Source organism: Malania oleifera, chromosome 5 (genome assembly GCF_029873635.1).
Source record: "Malania oleifera isolate guangnan ecotype guangnan chromosome 5, ASM2987363v1, whole genome shotgun sequence".
Taxonomy (NCBI): domain Eukaryota; kingdom Viridiplantae; phylum Streptophyta; class Magnoliopsida; order Santalales; family Ximeniaceae; genus Malania; species Malania oleifera.
The window spans coordinates 31772589-31786548 of NC_080421.1; the positions used below are offsets into that span (position 1 = coordinate 31772589).

General features: G+C 36.4%; 2 protein-coding genes across 3 annotated transcripts; both read left to right on the forward strand.

The window, feature by feature from the left end:
- Window positions 1-73: 73 nt before the first annotated feature.
- LOC131155912 (uncharacterized) lies at window positions 74-1252 on the forward strand. The gene has a single exon (XM_058109361.1). The coding sequence runs from the start codon at window positions 74-76 to the stop codon at window positions 1250-1252; it is 1179 nt and encodes a 392-aa protein (XP_057965344.1).
- A 3704-nt stretch (window positions 1253-4956) lies between these two features.
- On the forward strand, window positions 4957-13157 carry LOC131154952 (uncharacterized). 2 transcript variants are annotated; one of them, XR_009136710.1, is made up of 3 exons: window positions 4957-5315; window positions 11935-12762; window positions 12969-13157. XR_009136710.1 is itself a non-coding variant. In XM_058107799.1 (2 exons), the coding sequence occupies exons 1-2, from the start codon at window positions 5097-5099 to the stop codon at window positions 12046-12048; spliced, it is 333 nt and encodes a 110-aa protein (XP_057963782.1). In that variant the 5' UTR covers window positions 4957-5096; the 3' UTR covers window positions 12049-12256. The 2 variants fall into 2 exon arrangements, 1 of the variants encoding a protein (XP_057963782.1); XM_058107799.1 differs by lacking the exon at window positions 12969-13157 and having other exon boundaries at window positions 11935-12256.
- Window positions 13158-13960: the final 803 nt, after the last annotated feature.

The following is a 13960-nucleotide window of genomic DNA, read 5'->3' on the forward strand; positions in this document are numbered from 1 at the left end:
TAAGACAAAGAGGAGAACAAGTTTGGAAGCCTAAAAGGGACGGGGACCTTCTTCCCCAATGTGGAAAATGAAGATGGCATTTTGGAATATCAGAGGCTTTAATAAGCCTCTAAAGCAGAATGGAGTACTGGACTTCATTCGGAAGAATAAAGTAGATGTTTTGGGTCTCTTAGAAACCAAACTGAGTTTGAATACTCTTGATAATCTGATGAAGAGGAAGTTTCAGCATTGGCATCAAATAAATAATTTCAGTCTTCATAGAGCAGGGAGAATTTTGGTGCTATGGAACCCTCAAAAGATTCAACTTCAAGCTATTGAGTACAGTGCTCAGGTAATTCATTGCAATGTTAAATGTCTAACTACTTTAAATGATTTTCGAGTTTGTTTTGTGTATGGCTTTCACACTATAGTCAACAGAAGAGAGTTGTGGAGGAACCTTGTTCAAACTGGTATGGATTGCTGTCATCCTTGGATTGTCATGGGTGATTTTAATAATGTGCTAAACCCAGATGAGAAATTGAATGGTGTTCCTGTTACAGCATATGAAACTAGGGATATCAGAGAGTGCTTTATGGAAACTGGATTAATGGATATTAATTCTTCTGGCTGCTTTCTAACTTGGTCAAATGGGAAGACTTGGTGCAAGCTCGATAGAGTGTTGGTTAATAATGAATGGAACCAGACTAATTTGGGTGTTCATGTTAACTTTCAGCTTCCAGGTATATTGTCAGATCACTCTAATTGTCTGGTTTCTTTGGTTGATAGTAATGGCATGGGGAGAAGGCCATTTAAATTCTTCAACATGTGGATAGATCACTATGACTTTATGGAGACTGTTAAAAAAGGGTGGGGAATTAAATTCAGAGGATGTAAAATGTTTCGGCTGGTGAAGAAATTGCAAGCCATAAAGTCCCCTCTAAAGAATTTGAATGCACTACACTTTTCTCATATTTCTATAAGAGCAGAAAAAGCTAATGAAGAGCTGTTGGAACTTCAAGAAAAATTACACAACTCTCCTGAGGGCTTGGGGTTCCAGATGCAAGCTGCGATAAAGAGGGACAGGGCCATGAAGCTAGCTGAAGCAAACAGGAGTTTCTTAAATCAGCAGGCTAAAATTAAGTATCAAATGAACAGTGACAAAAATACCTCCTTTTTTCATTCTTTGATGAGGAGGCATGTAAAAAGGAATCATATTGTTTCACTTATCAAAGATAATGGGGATCCTACTACTTCCCAGGATCAAGTGGCATAGGAATTCATTAATTATTATAAGAATCTCCTTGGGACTGAGGTCGAATGCACTCCTGTGGATCCCCAAATTATTGGCCAAGGTCAATCCCTAAGTAATGAACAAGCTCAGCAGATGATTCTTCCTATTACAGAAGAGGAGATTAAAAATGCCATCTTTGGTATTGGAAATGAAAAATCTCCAGGTCCAGATGGATTTACTTCGTGTTTCTTAAAGAAATCTTGAGGTATTGTTGGTAAGGAGGTCACACGAGCAGTGCAAGAATTTTTCAGGAATGGTAACTTGCTTAAACAATTAAACCATACAGCTATTGCCCTTATTCCAAAATCTTCTCATGCCTCCTCAGTCCAAGATTTCAGACCTATATAATGTTGCAATGTAATTTTCAAAGCTATATCTAAAATCATTGCCAATAGAATTTCTCCTTGCCTTGGCCAAATTGTGAACCCTACGCAGTCTGCATTTGTGGGACAAAGGAGCATGATTGAGAATATATACCTTGTGCAGGAATTGGTTAGAAAATATGCTCGGAAGAGAATATCTCCTAGATGCATGCTGAAGATAGATTTAAAGAAAGCTTATGATTCTATTTCTTGGAAATTTCTCAAGGAGATGCTTGAACAACTAAATTTTCATGAAAGAATGATTAATTGGGTTATGCAGTGCGTTACTTCAACATCCTTCTCTATAGCTCTAAATGGGAGTTACTATGGATTTTTTGAAGGCAAAAAGGGACTCAGACAAGGGGATCCTCTTTCCCCTATTTTATTTGTAATTTGCATGGAATACCTTTCTAAATTGTTAAAATCTCTTGAAGCTTACCCTGAATTTCACTTCCACCCAAAATGTCGGGAATTGAAGATTTCTCACCTAGCATTCGCAGATGATTTGGTTTTGTTTTCGAGGGGGGATATTTCCTCAGTTCGGTTGATCATGGACTGCTTGAGGAAATTCTCAGAGTGTTCTGGTCTTGAAGCTAATAAACTGAAATCCAATATTTTTACTGCAGGTATTAGAGATAATGATCTTGATGAAATTATGGAGCTAACTGGTTTTTCTCGTGGTGAATTCCCTTTTCGTTATTTGGGCATCCCTCTAGCATCGACTAGGTTGAATGCAATGCATTATTCTCCACTAATTAGTAAGATATCCAATAATATTGGTGCTTGACCGAAGAATTCTATCTCCTACGCTAGGAAATTAGAGTTAATCAATTCAGTTATTCAAGGTTCAGAGTGCTTTTGGCTTTTAATTTTTCCCATTCCCAGATCTGTCAGAGAGTACATTATTAAGCTGTGTAGGGTGTTTTTATAAGGTGATAGAAAGAGACCCTTAGTGGCCTGGAAGGATGTGTGTTTACCAAAAGAGGAAGGGGGATTGGGAGTTTTTTATCTCAAAACATGGAATAAAGCTATCCTTATAAAAGTGTTGTGGAATATTCATGATAAAAAAGATTCTCTATGGGTGAAATGGATAAATTAGAATTATTTGAGAGGCTGTAACATTTGGGAGGCTTCTTCTAAACATGAGGACTCTCCTTTGTTTAAGATGATCATTGAACTTAAAAATAATGTACTGCTACATTGCAGAGACCAACAAGAAGCCGACTTTCAGTTAAGGAAATGGGTGATTGGTGATAAAATCTCATGTTCAGAAGTCTATCATTTCTAGAGAAGGAAAGGAAGTAAGGTTCCGTGGTTTAATGTTGTATGGATGAATGGTTGCACTCCGAAACACTCCTTTATTCTCTGGCTTGGTGCAAAAGGTAGACTAGCAACTACTAACAATATTCATGTGGAAGGGATTAACCATTCTTGTTGCTTTTGTAATAGGGAGGAGGAAACAATAGACCATCTCTTTTTTAAATGCACTTTTTTAGCGGCAGTTTGGGGTCACCTGAGGAGTTGGTTGGGCATCACAAGAGCTTTAACCACACTTAAGGCTTCTCTAAAATGGATGTATAAAGAAGCTAGAGGTACGGGGGTTCAATCAATGGCTAAAAAGTTTTGTTTTGCTGCCACAGTGTATTATTTATGGCACTTCAGAAATAAGAAGATATTTGAAGGTAAGGTTACCCCTCTAGAAGTCATTGTTCGAGTCATTCAAATGCATACATACAGAACTGTATTCGACAGATTTCCCAGGTTTGTAAAAACCTGGGAACCAGCAGAATGTGAGTGATCTTTTCTGATTTTAGGAATGGTTTTGAGTTGTAATGGTAGAAATATTCAGGAGTTGGCCTACTATAGGGGCTAAAGTAATAGTTTCTGTTTTAGGTGTCTCTAGTGGTTGATGCTTACTGCTTGCTTTACATTGGCTTAGCCTGCTTGCCTAATCTGCTGATTTTTTGATGTTTTATTTTGGTTGAGTTATGCTGTGCTCTGTTGATCTGTAATGACTCTCCAGGCTACTATGTCTCTGGGGTTGTGAAGAAGGATTCTTAAGTTCCTAGTCTCAGGTTTAATACAAGGCTGAATGTATTATCCTCTGTTGATGTTGCTGTGTTGGGCTACAGTTTCAATCTGGTTGTGCTAGAAGTTGGTGTCTCATTTCTGGTGGATCATGTTTAATATGGAAGATCTGCTTTGAGCTGCTGGACTCTAGTGTGAACAGTGAAGGTCAGTTTGTTAGATGAAGTGTTGGGGTCTTATTCAGTATGAGGTGCTGCTATTGGATTCTTGGTTGAAGGGACTTGTTCTCTTTTGGATTGGTGTTTGATTAACAATTGGTAGTAAAAAAAAAAAAAAAAACCAAGAAGAAGAGAGTTGTTTCCTGATTTCCATTTTCTTTCTTCCCATTTTCATTCCTTTTATTTTCTTTTTCTTTCTTATCTCATTGGGTTTTCGGAATACTCTGAGGAGGTTGGAGTTTCTTGATGTCTTGAAGGTAGTCTTCATCTTGGGCCTGATCTTCTTTCTCATTATGGATGGTGTACTGACCAAGTTGATAGTCCACTTCAAGCTGGAGGGCTACTTAAAGATTTCATGCTTCTCTTCAACATTTGGCTTTCCTTGTTGGAGGGTGTTGTGCCTTGATTCCTCCTGGTTTGGATATCCATCATTTTTATGGCTTTTTGTCTAGTGATGATTTGAGTTCTAAGATATTTTTTATTGCATTTTAATTTTGGTTTTGGTTATTTTTAGTTAGTTGATGGCTTTTTGCCTTGGGAATTCCCAGATTTTGATGTAATAGTGTTCATTTTGTCAATGGAAGTTTTGCTTCCTTCCTCTCGGGTATGCCAGAGTTTCTGTACATATCCATTTGATCAATATAATTTATCATTTACTGATCAAAAAAAAAAAAACAAATATATAAATATAAAAAATTATTCCTAAATCTTATAACAGAGTATTCATTTTAAATGCTTTTTTTTTTTTTTTTTTTGTTCACATAGTTATACAAACTTAATATCATCAATCATTAATTTTGAAAAGCCACATTTTCCATCTAAACTATTTTTTTTTTTTTTAATTTATATAAGAACTCCAGACAGCAACGAATCCTTTGGATCCCCTAGTACGGCACCAAACCTACATATCAACGTCTTCTGCCCTCAAATCTTTCTGATTAAGGTAAAATTTGAATGCGAACACGACTTTTGTGCATTAATTGGATATTCATTCAACCTAATTTTTGGGAAACATTTTCATTACGTCCTCACTAACTAATAAATAACTCTTATAAAAACTATTTTATTTATAAAGAATACTTCGATTGACATTCCACTATTCCATTTTCCATTCGCCTGCCCCCGCTTATAATTCATGAGCCCTTTCCGTCTTCATTTGGCGATTTAACACTCGTCGGGAATTCGTCTATTCGATAGAAGCAGGAAAGCAAGTAGAAAATGGCGCAGTGGGCTCTGGGGCGTGGTTGCAGAGCTCTGATGGCGTCCAGACCCTCGTCTTCCCCTTTCGGTTCTTCTTCTGTTTCTGCTTCCACCAAGAAGAAGACACGCAATGCCAAGGTTTCCCCTAATCTCGCAAACTTTCTCGGTGCTCCTTTACCCTCCCGCTCCCGTGCCGCCAGTAAACTCATGAGGCACGTCAGGCTTAACAATCTTCAGGTCCGTTCTCTCTCTCTCTCTCGTACACGGCATGAATGCTTGTTTGATGGTTTTGATCCTGTTATATGTCCTTGGAATTAATTCACCGAACTTTTTGCATTTCATTCTTAGGGGTTTTGCTTGATTCTTCTCTTATTTTTACCATGTATTAACTGATGTTTAACTAAAGAGAGAGGATCAGGTCGTCTGTCATTGCCGATTGGTGTCGCTTGTTCTCCTTTTTCATCTACTAAATTCTAAGCTTCCACTTGGCATCTACGCACTTAAAAAATTCCTCAAGATCGAGAACCAAACCAAGCCTCTGCTTCTGCAGCCAAAACTGAGCCAAAAGAACAGCATAATGGGTAACTCTATGGGTGCGGGTTTCTCTCCTCTTGTCCTTAATACTAATAAAATATAGCTTTAAAATCTTAATTCCTTTATCTTTCCTGTCCCTTCTCAGCGAGCACGCAGACTTCTAAGTTAGGATAAGAACACGAATTGCAAACTTTGTCAATTCTAGGGTTTTGGCCCCAAAACGCTTCCACCAATAAGCTACAAAAGAAGAAACACCCACTTCTAAGTTATAAGAAGAAACAATGATAGAGTTTTATTACTAATTAACTAATTGTTATTGAAGTATTATTTTTTACCTGGGCTTCTCAGCATTCTAGAGTCAATAGCTACTCAAGTCCCACTTTCCCCTCATACGTTATCAAACAAATTCAATTTGATGTCTGCAGCTAGCCTCTCTTCATATCCCAACATTCTATCCATGTATTCAAATAATCCTTTTTTCACTTCTTCACAATCAGAGAAGTTCTCCTTATAACGCAATTGGGGATGTAGATAATATCTCGCAGCATGTAAAGGGTGTTGAAGTTGTGGAGTCAATCTACCACATATTTTCCTCCAAACAAATCCATACTTCTTCGAATTTCTAGAAAAATTCACAGCAATTTTTTCCTTCACCAAATCCATCAGCTCAGAGATAAACCCCATGGCTGGTCTTTCCTTAGAATCAACTTCCCTTAGGACACATAAGAGGGACAACACTCTTGATAACATAAGCCACGTGAGGCAAAAAATGTTGTTCAAATAAAACAATCGAGCAAGTCTTCATACCTTCACGCATTTTTGCATATGTTGAAGTGCACCACATCTCCGAAGTGAACATAGATTGAAGGCCTCACTTTTGTTTGTAAAGGTTTTGAACTGTTAAAAATGCTAAGCGTGTCACTGTGGGGCGGTTGAGTTCTTTGTTGGTGGTGAAATACATCCTCATCATTGCAAGTACATAGGAATTTTTATAAATAAATTTCAAAACTTGCTTAACCTTTAGGATTGTGGTTTCATTGATCTTCAATTTTGCAATATTCTCCAACATGAGATCTAAACAATGTGCAGCACATGGAGTTCAATACAGCTTCTCTCTATTTTCCATAAGCTCCTTTCCACCACCTATCATGTTCCTCGCATTATTAGTTATGATGTGCACAACATTATCCTCACCAAATTCCTCATCCATCTCATCCATATACTTAAACATCAAATCACCATTTTTTATAGAATCAAAAGCATCAATAGATTTTAAAAACCATGTACTAGCAATACTACTTGCAAGGAAATTAATTAGGACCCTTGAACACCCATCAGTCCGTCCTTCAACCATGATAGAACATCCATATTCCTTCCAAGTTTTTTTGTGCTCTTTCAACATGCCATCTATGTCTTTCACTTCATTTTAAGGATCCATGTCCTCATCTCTTGCATAGAATGGAGACTTGAAACCTGACTCGTAATTAGCAATACCATCCACCATAACACACCAATATATGCCATCCATCAAATTAAATGGAAGAGCTTTGATAAACACACAACATCCAACTTTCCTACACATTTTATTTCTCTCTTCTTTCTTCCATTTTGAGTTTATAGCAGCTTGTTTGGTCAATGAAGATGCGAACTTATCTATTGGACCTCTAGCCCTAGGATTAAGGCCACCCCCACTCTTTTGTTGCTCAAGATCGCCAACTAGTGGAGAAGAAGCACTCTCAATCCTTCCTCCTAGTCCCATCCCAATTTCTTCAAGAAGATCATTTCTTTTACACTTCTCTTCTTGGAATTTTTCAAGAGCGATCTTGCACTCATCTCTCACGTTTTGAGGGGATTTTGGGCAAGGTTTCATTTCCTTTCTTGCACTAGCCAAATGATATTTAAATCTTGTCACAGTCCCACTGCAAGTTTGATCACAAAATTTGCATCTAAAATATTTTTCTCCATCAACTTCTTTTCTATATTTCCAAAAAAAATCTTTTTTCTGCCCATTTGATTCACCTTCAGACATGTTTTTGAACAGGAACAATCAGCAGCTGCAGAAGGAAATTAATTATTTTTTTTTTTTTTTTCAGAATTGAGAGCTCTTTGCAGGAAATAGAGAAAAGAGCAGCAGAGAAACAGCGGCTCTTCAATCTTTCATTGTGGAAAATTTGGGGAAAAGTGAAAGACTAAAACAAACAGCAAGGAAATTTGTGAGGTAACTAATGAAAATTGAAAATTGAAAAGTGAAAATTTGAAACAGGCTCAAACAGCAGTAACTGAAAATTGAAATGTGAAAATTGAAAATTGAAAATTGGAACAGCAGCTCTTAAATCAGCGAGTCTTCATTAGTTCATTCATTGATTTCTTTCATTCTTTCAAAAATTTCCAATTTTTCATAATTTCATACATGAAAATTGAAAAGTGAAGACAATTCAAAAGCAGCTGCAAGTGCGACTCACCTTGACTTTCTGAGTTTCAGTTGTGACTTGAGAATGAGACAGATTTGAGACAGACTGACAGAGGGTCTCCTGAGATGAACAAGACTGGAGAGAGAGAGAGAGAGAGAGAGAGAGGGACTCAAATCAATCAAAGAAGAGACCTCGAAGTAGAGAGCGACAATCGGTGAGAGAGGTACACTAGAGGTCACCAAAAAGAGATTAGAGGCTCAGGGGTAATCAAAGAGAGACGAGAGGTCGGAAAGGGTCGCCGGAGAGAGACGAGAGGCTAGAGGGAGTCATCGAAGAGAGACGATAGCTTGGAAGAAGGAAAAGCTCTGATTTAGTGCCCTTTTATATGCATGGTTTTTAAGGTTTAATGTTAATTAGCTCTGTGCATTATGGGTTCATGTTTAAAAAATGCGGCATTTTAAAATGAGAAGTTATTTTTAAAATTAGAATTTATGAACATTTGATGCAAATTGAAGAATGCTTGTATACTGCTTCAGTTTTTTAAAATGGGTCTTTTTTTTTTCTTTTTTTTTTTAAAGGGCAGCCTGGTGCGCAAAGCTGCCGCGTATGCGGGGTCCGAGAAAAGAACGGACCACAATGGGCATATAGTACGCAGCCTTACCTTGCTTTTTTGCAAGAGGCTGTTTCCACGCCTTGAACCCGTGACCTCTAGGTCACACGGCGACAACCTTACCGTTGAATAAAAAAAAATTGTTATTAACATAATTATCTGTATAATATGTTTTTTAATCCTTATGATAGGGGTAGCTCGTAAATTGAGAAAATAATAAGATATTTTCTTTGGTTGGGGGTAAAAAGGAGGGATCTTTTGGTTAGTAGGGAGATTGTGTGTATACCCAAGCAGGAAGGGGGTTTGGGTCGAAAATTGGTGTCTAAGAACAATGCTTTCTTGGGCTAATGACTGGTGGATTCCCCTCGAGGAGAACTCCCTTTGGCATAAAGTTCTAAAAAAAAAGCATATTTGGCTTGTAGGTTAATTTGTTGGATGCTGGCTTGGGTTTTTAAGAAATTCTGCAGATAATCCTTGGAAGTGCGTTGCATAGATCGATTTCTTTGCTTATTCCTTATGTCAAAGATGTCATGGGCAATGGATCTCAGATCCATTTTTGAGAAGACAGGTGTGGGGAATTATGTTCTTCTCATTTCATTTCCTCATATATATATTTCCCTTAGTGTTAGCGCATAATGCTGTTATTGCTTCCTTTCTTGCTTTAAATGGATTTTCATTTTTGTAGGTCTCTAAATGATAGGGAGGTGGAGGAACACTCTTTGTTATTGTTTTGGAGGGATGTCATCTCTCAAGTGGGAGAGATATTTGGGTTCAGGATTTGGATTCTTCGTGTTTCTATTCTTTTAAATATTCCTTTGAAATTTTGATTATAACTTTCCTTTCCTCTCCATTGTTCTATCTAGAAAGCTAGAGTTCCCTCGTAAGAGAAGTGCTTTTATTTCTTAATAGAATTAGCACCAGCAATCTAGAGTAGGAAGCCTTTGAAGACATTATATCCGGATATTTGTTTCTTGGGTTTTCATAGCTCAAAATCTGCATTGCTCTTTCTCTTTGGAATGAGTTGTTGGGAGTTTTTTGAAGAAATGTATTTACTGGGTTCAACGGAGAATTTATTGCATATTTCTTTTAAGGTTTTGGGAAGAGTGGCAATGGTTGAGCTTTTTGGTCTTTTGGGATCTTTGTAGTCTAATGTGAAATTCAGTTGGAAAGGAATGCTTGTGTTTTTCTGGAAAGGATATACTCGTACTGTGCTTTGGGAACAGATTTGTTACTTGGCTTCTCTCGTGTACTTTGTAGTAGGCTATTTTAAAGGGAACACCTTTTCGACCTTCAGAGAGATTGGAAGGCAGTTTTATTTTGATTTTGTGTACGTGTGCTTGTGTTTAATTCCTGTGTCCATTCTGTGTTGTTTCTTGATTTCCCTTTTTAAGATTTGGCTTGTTAGTGTGTCAAACATGTATCTCATGCCCCCTAGGGTGACATCCTAGTGGTTAGAGCTTGTGACTTCTATGTTTGAGGTATTGAGTTTGAACCTTGGGAATGGGCGTGAACAGATATGGGAGAGATGGGCTACCTCTTACTGTGTGGCTTGTAAAAAGAAAAAAAGAGACATGTATCTCGTTGGATGCCCGTCTCCATGTCCTCCTTTCGTATGTGTCATAGTTCTCCCTATCTCATTAATTATCTTGAGCTCCCTAACGAAAATATGCATGCATGAGGTTTCAAAAATTCCACTAGACCTCCCTAAGCGTTGGCAAAAAGGCATGGACCTTCCTTGAGTTTTTGAAAATCTTGCAGACCTTGAGCAAAATGACATAGACTTCGTATGATATTTGACAAAAGACAAACCAGGGAAGGGTTACAAGTGTCCCAAAAATCAAATACCAAGGGTGGACAGTGGAATTTTTTAAATCGTAGGGAGGTCTATTTCTTTTTGCCAAAGCATAGAAAGGTCCGTGGGATTTTTGAAATCTCAAAGGAGGTTTGCATCTTTTGACCTTAGTTATTTTAATGTCACGTCTTCAGATGGGCAAAACACATTGCGCAAACTTCTATCTTTGTTTTTCATAATTATTGGATGTTCTTTCTATGTTTAGTATTAGGCTGGAGTTTTGATCACACAAGTTGGTATTCCAATAGATGGATGAATGTTACCTAGAATGCAGAACGTTCTAGGTAATATTGGTAAAAAGCGAATGGTGTTGTGGTATGGAACATGCTCAAAATGTGGAATGTGTATATATAAATATATAATATATGTACATATGTATGTGTGTGTATATAGCGGCACTTGTATATTTTGGGCAGGATGTTGAAGTATTTCAAAATCTTGAAAATATTTTCTTTTGTAGAATGGCTAAATAATGAGTTAGGAAGAAATTCTAATTTGATAATTCTCCACTTCAACTAACAAAAAGAATATTTTATGTAAAAAATATTGAATTAAAACTTAGGATGCTTCGAGGGTTCCAGAAAAAAAAAATGTGGCTCATTTTGGAACTTTTGTTCTAATATGTGGTTTGCTAGTTTGTTAGCATTTTCTGGTGACTATGATAGAGATAAGAATATTCAAAAGCAAATTAGAGTTCATTTTCATTGAAATTCTTGAATTACAATTTGTTAGACAGGTGTTGAAAAAAACAATAGCTTATTTAAATGCTAATTGTGATTTAAAACACAACAGACTCATTACGTTTACTCAAATTCCATAATGAATGAGGACTACCACTTGACTGCCTATTTGGCAGACTCACTTTAGGCCTAGTCACGTAGGCCTAGGAAGTTTGGAATTTTATGTTAGTTTGCATTGTGTTTGTATTTATAATTTTAGTTTGTTAGGTGTGTAGGTATGCAGTTTTAGTACTGTGCTTCGAATCAGATTTTCCCATTTTTGCTCCTTCATGGATAAGCTCTTTCCTTCTTCCTCATCTTTGCCTATTTTCTTCTGCCTCTCTCTACGTCTGTCCTTGTTCTCTATTAAAGTAACCAAATATTTGCCCCATGCTGAGAAGATTTGAGTCATGATCTGATGAAACAATGGACAACAAATGTTTCAATGGACGTAAAAGGTGAATGAATTGCAGTAGATAGGAATTATTACAAGTACATATTTTTTGCCTAGAGCTGTGCCAGGTGGTCAGAGAAGATTGCTTCCATATACTTATACTCCTGGATGTTTTGTTTTACTTTAATTTAATTTTTTCTTGGTGGGGTTTGAGAGCTGTTGTAAGGGAGCATTGAATCAACATCCAACTACTTTGTTCAAAGACATATATAATGCCATTTTTTGCTTTATGTATTAAAATTTTGTGGTTGGTAACGTAGTTGTGTCGCTTCGCAGAAGGAGGAGATTCGTTGCAACGAGAAGCTGAGGACCCTATTCAATGGAAAAGACAAAGTTGGATTCCTGGAGATTGCGAAATTTCTGTCCAAGTACTTTGAGAAATCTGACTGATACTGTTGTCTTTGCAACATAAAGAAATCCAGTCTAGATTGTCTCATATTTCATCTGAAATGCTTTCTTTTCTGGTTTGACTGTTTAATGGCTTTGGCTGTCTACTGGTCAGGGAGAACGAAAACCAGAATGTGCTGTAGATTGCAGTTCTTTTGAGCGTTGTTTGGATTTTGGAAAAAATTTAGAGCAAGAAAAAAATATAAACAAACTTTTTTTTTTTTTTTTTTTCATATCTGGTTATATAGTGAGAAAATAAAATATATTAGAAATCAATGACAAAAATATAATTTTATACATAATTAATATTTCATTTCATACTTGGTGATCTCGAGGTCACAAATTTGATTCTCCCTTGAAAGTTTATTCGGTAAATTATTAGGGTTGCATCAATTGGTGAGTAGCATTCACCCCCGGATTTGGTGCTGCATTAGGTGTCTAAAGTGGCATGATGGTGACAGAAGTTTTCGGATTATTTTAATTCTTAGATACTTTTGAGTGAAGTTGTATTTATTTTTTTTGGATTACGCACTAGGTATTCACGTGTCCGTTTTACGGTCCACGTAACTAATCCTGCGTCCTTTGAAGTTGATCCCATAATTCTAAAAAGAGAGTAAATTCAGGAATTCAGGGATGGAAACGAACTCGAGAGAGTTTGAACACCTGACCTTGTGAGAGGCATCTCCGTAGTCCGCACTACCACTTGAACCACATGGGGTAAGTTGTATTTTTAATAGTATGTGATATGAAGAGCAAATATAATGGAAATTATTTTTTTAAGTATTTGAACAAAATTTTAGTACTGGATACAAAAAATAAAATGCATTTTAAAAGAAGCTTTAGTTATGTTTTCACCTTCAAGCCATTTCTTAAACCCCGGTTGAGATCAAGTAGTCACAATTTTTATTTTTCTTTTGATGCAGGCAATTGGAGGAGATTTGGGCTGTGGAACAGGTGGTGATCCAAGGACCTACTATGTAATTATGATATTTATAAAGTTAGCCCAATAAAACAAGAAATTTTATGTGGGCACAAATATGAAAATAAAAATACATGAAGCATAATATTTTATTAATAATGAAATACTTCATTACAGGAGTCGTAATCTCTTCATCCTTGATGGCTTTGATACCAATATATTGTAATTGCAAGAATGACAACAAATCAAAAGTACATCATGAACATAAACAGACAAGAACAATATGGAAAGTATAATACACTAAGACTCATACAACAAGAAGATACCTAGTTCTTATAAATTCTAACAATTACTTAGAAAATATTAACTAAGATTAACACTTGGAAAAAGGTTTTAGAACTTTAGAGGAAGAGATGGACTGGTTCTTTGTCTCTACTTAAATAACAAGCTTCCTTATATAGAGACAGAGTAAGGAGTACGGATAAAATAGAAGGGTAAACTAACATCACATGGATTATATCCAGCATCCTTATTTGCTAAGTTGGAAGGATTAAAAGATTGGTTTGTTTGTCTTGTTGCCTTCTTGGGTGGTACATTACACTTCTGATGGTGTCATTTGTCTCTCATAATATTTTACATATTATGTATAAGGACTTTAAAATATATATATATATATATATATATATATATATATAATTAGTAGAATTATACTAAAAGAATAAAAAAAAAAAGAAAAAAAAAAAAAGAAATATTAATTAATTAATTAAAAAATATATAACCTTCAAGAAATCAAAAGAACCCCCTAAGAAGCCTCTCTCTCTCTCTCTCTCTCTCTCTCTCTCTCTCTCTCTCCATTTTTTTTTTTTCCATTTCTCCGCGAAATTGAAGAACGGACATCATTCCCGAGTCATAACTCCGCTCTTCAACAATTTAACAGGAAAAATTTCATCATCCGCACGTTGTAGGCATTACTTCAGGGTTAGTGTAAGTGAACTA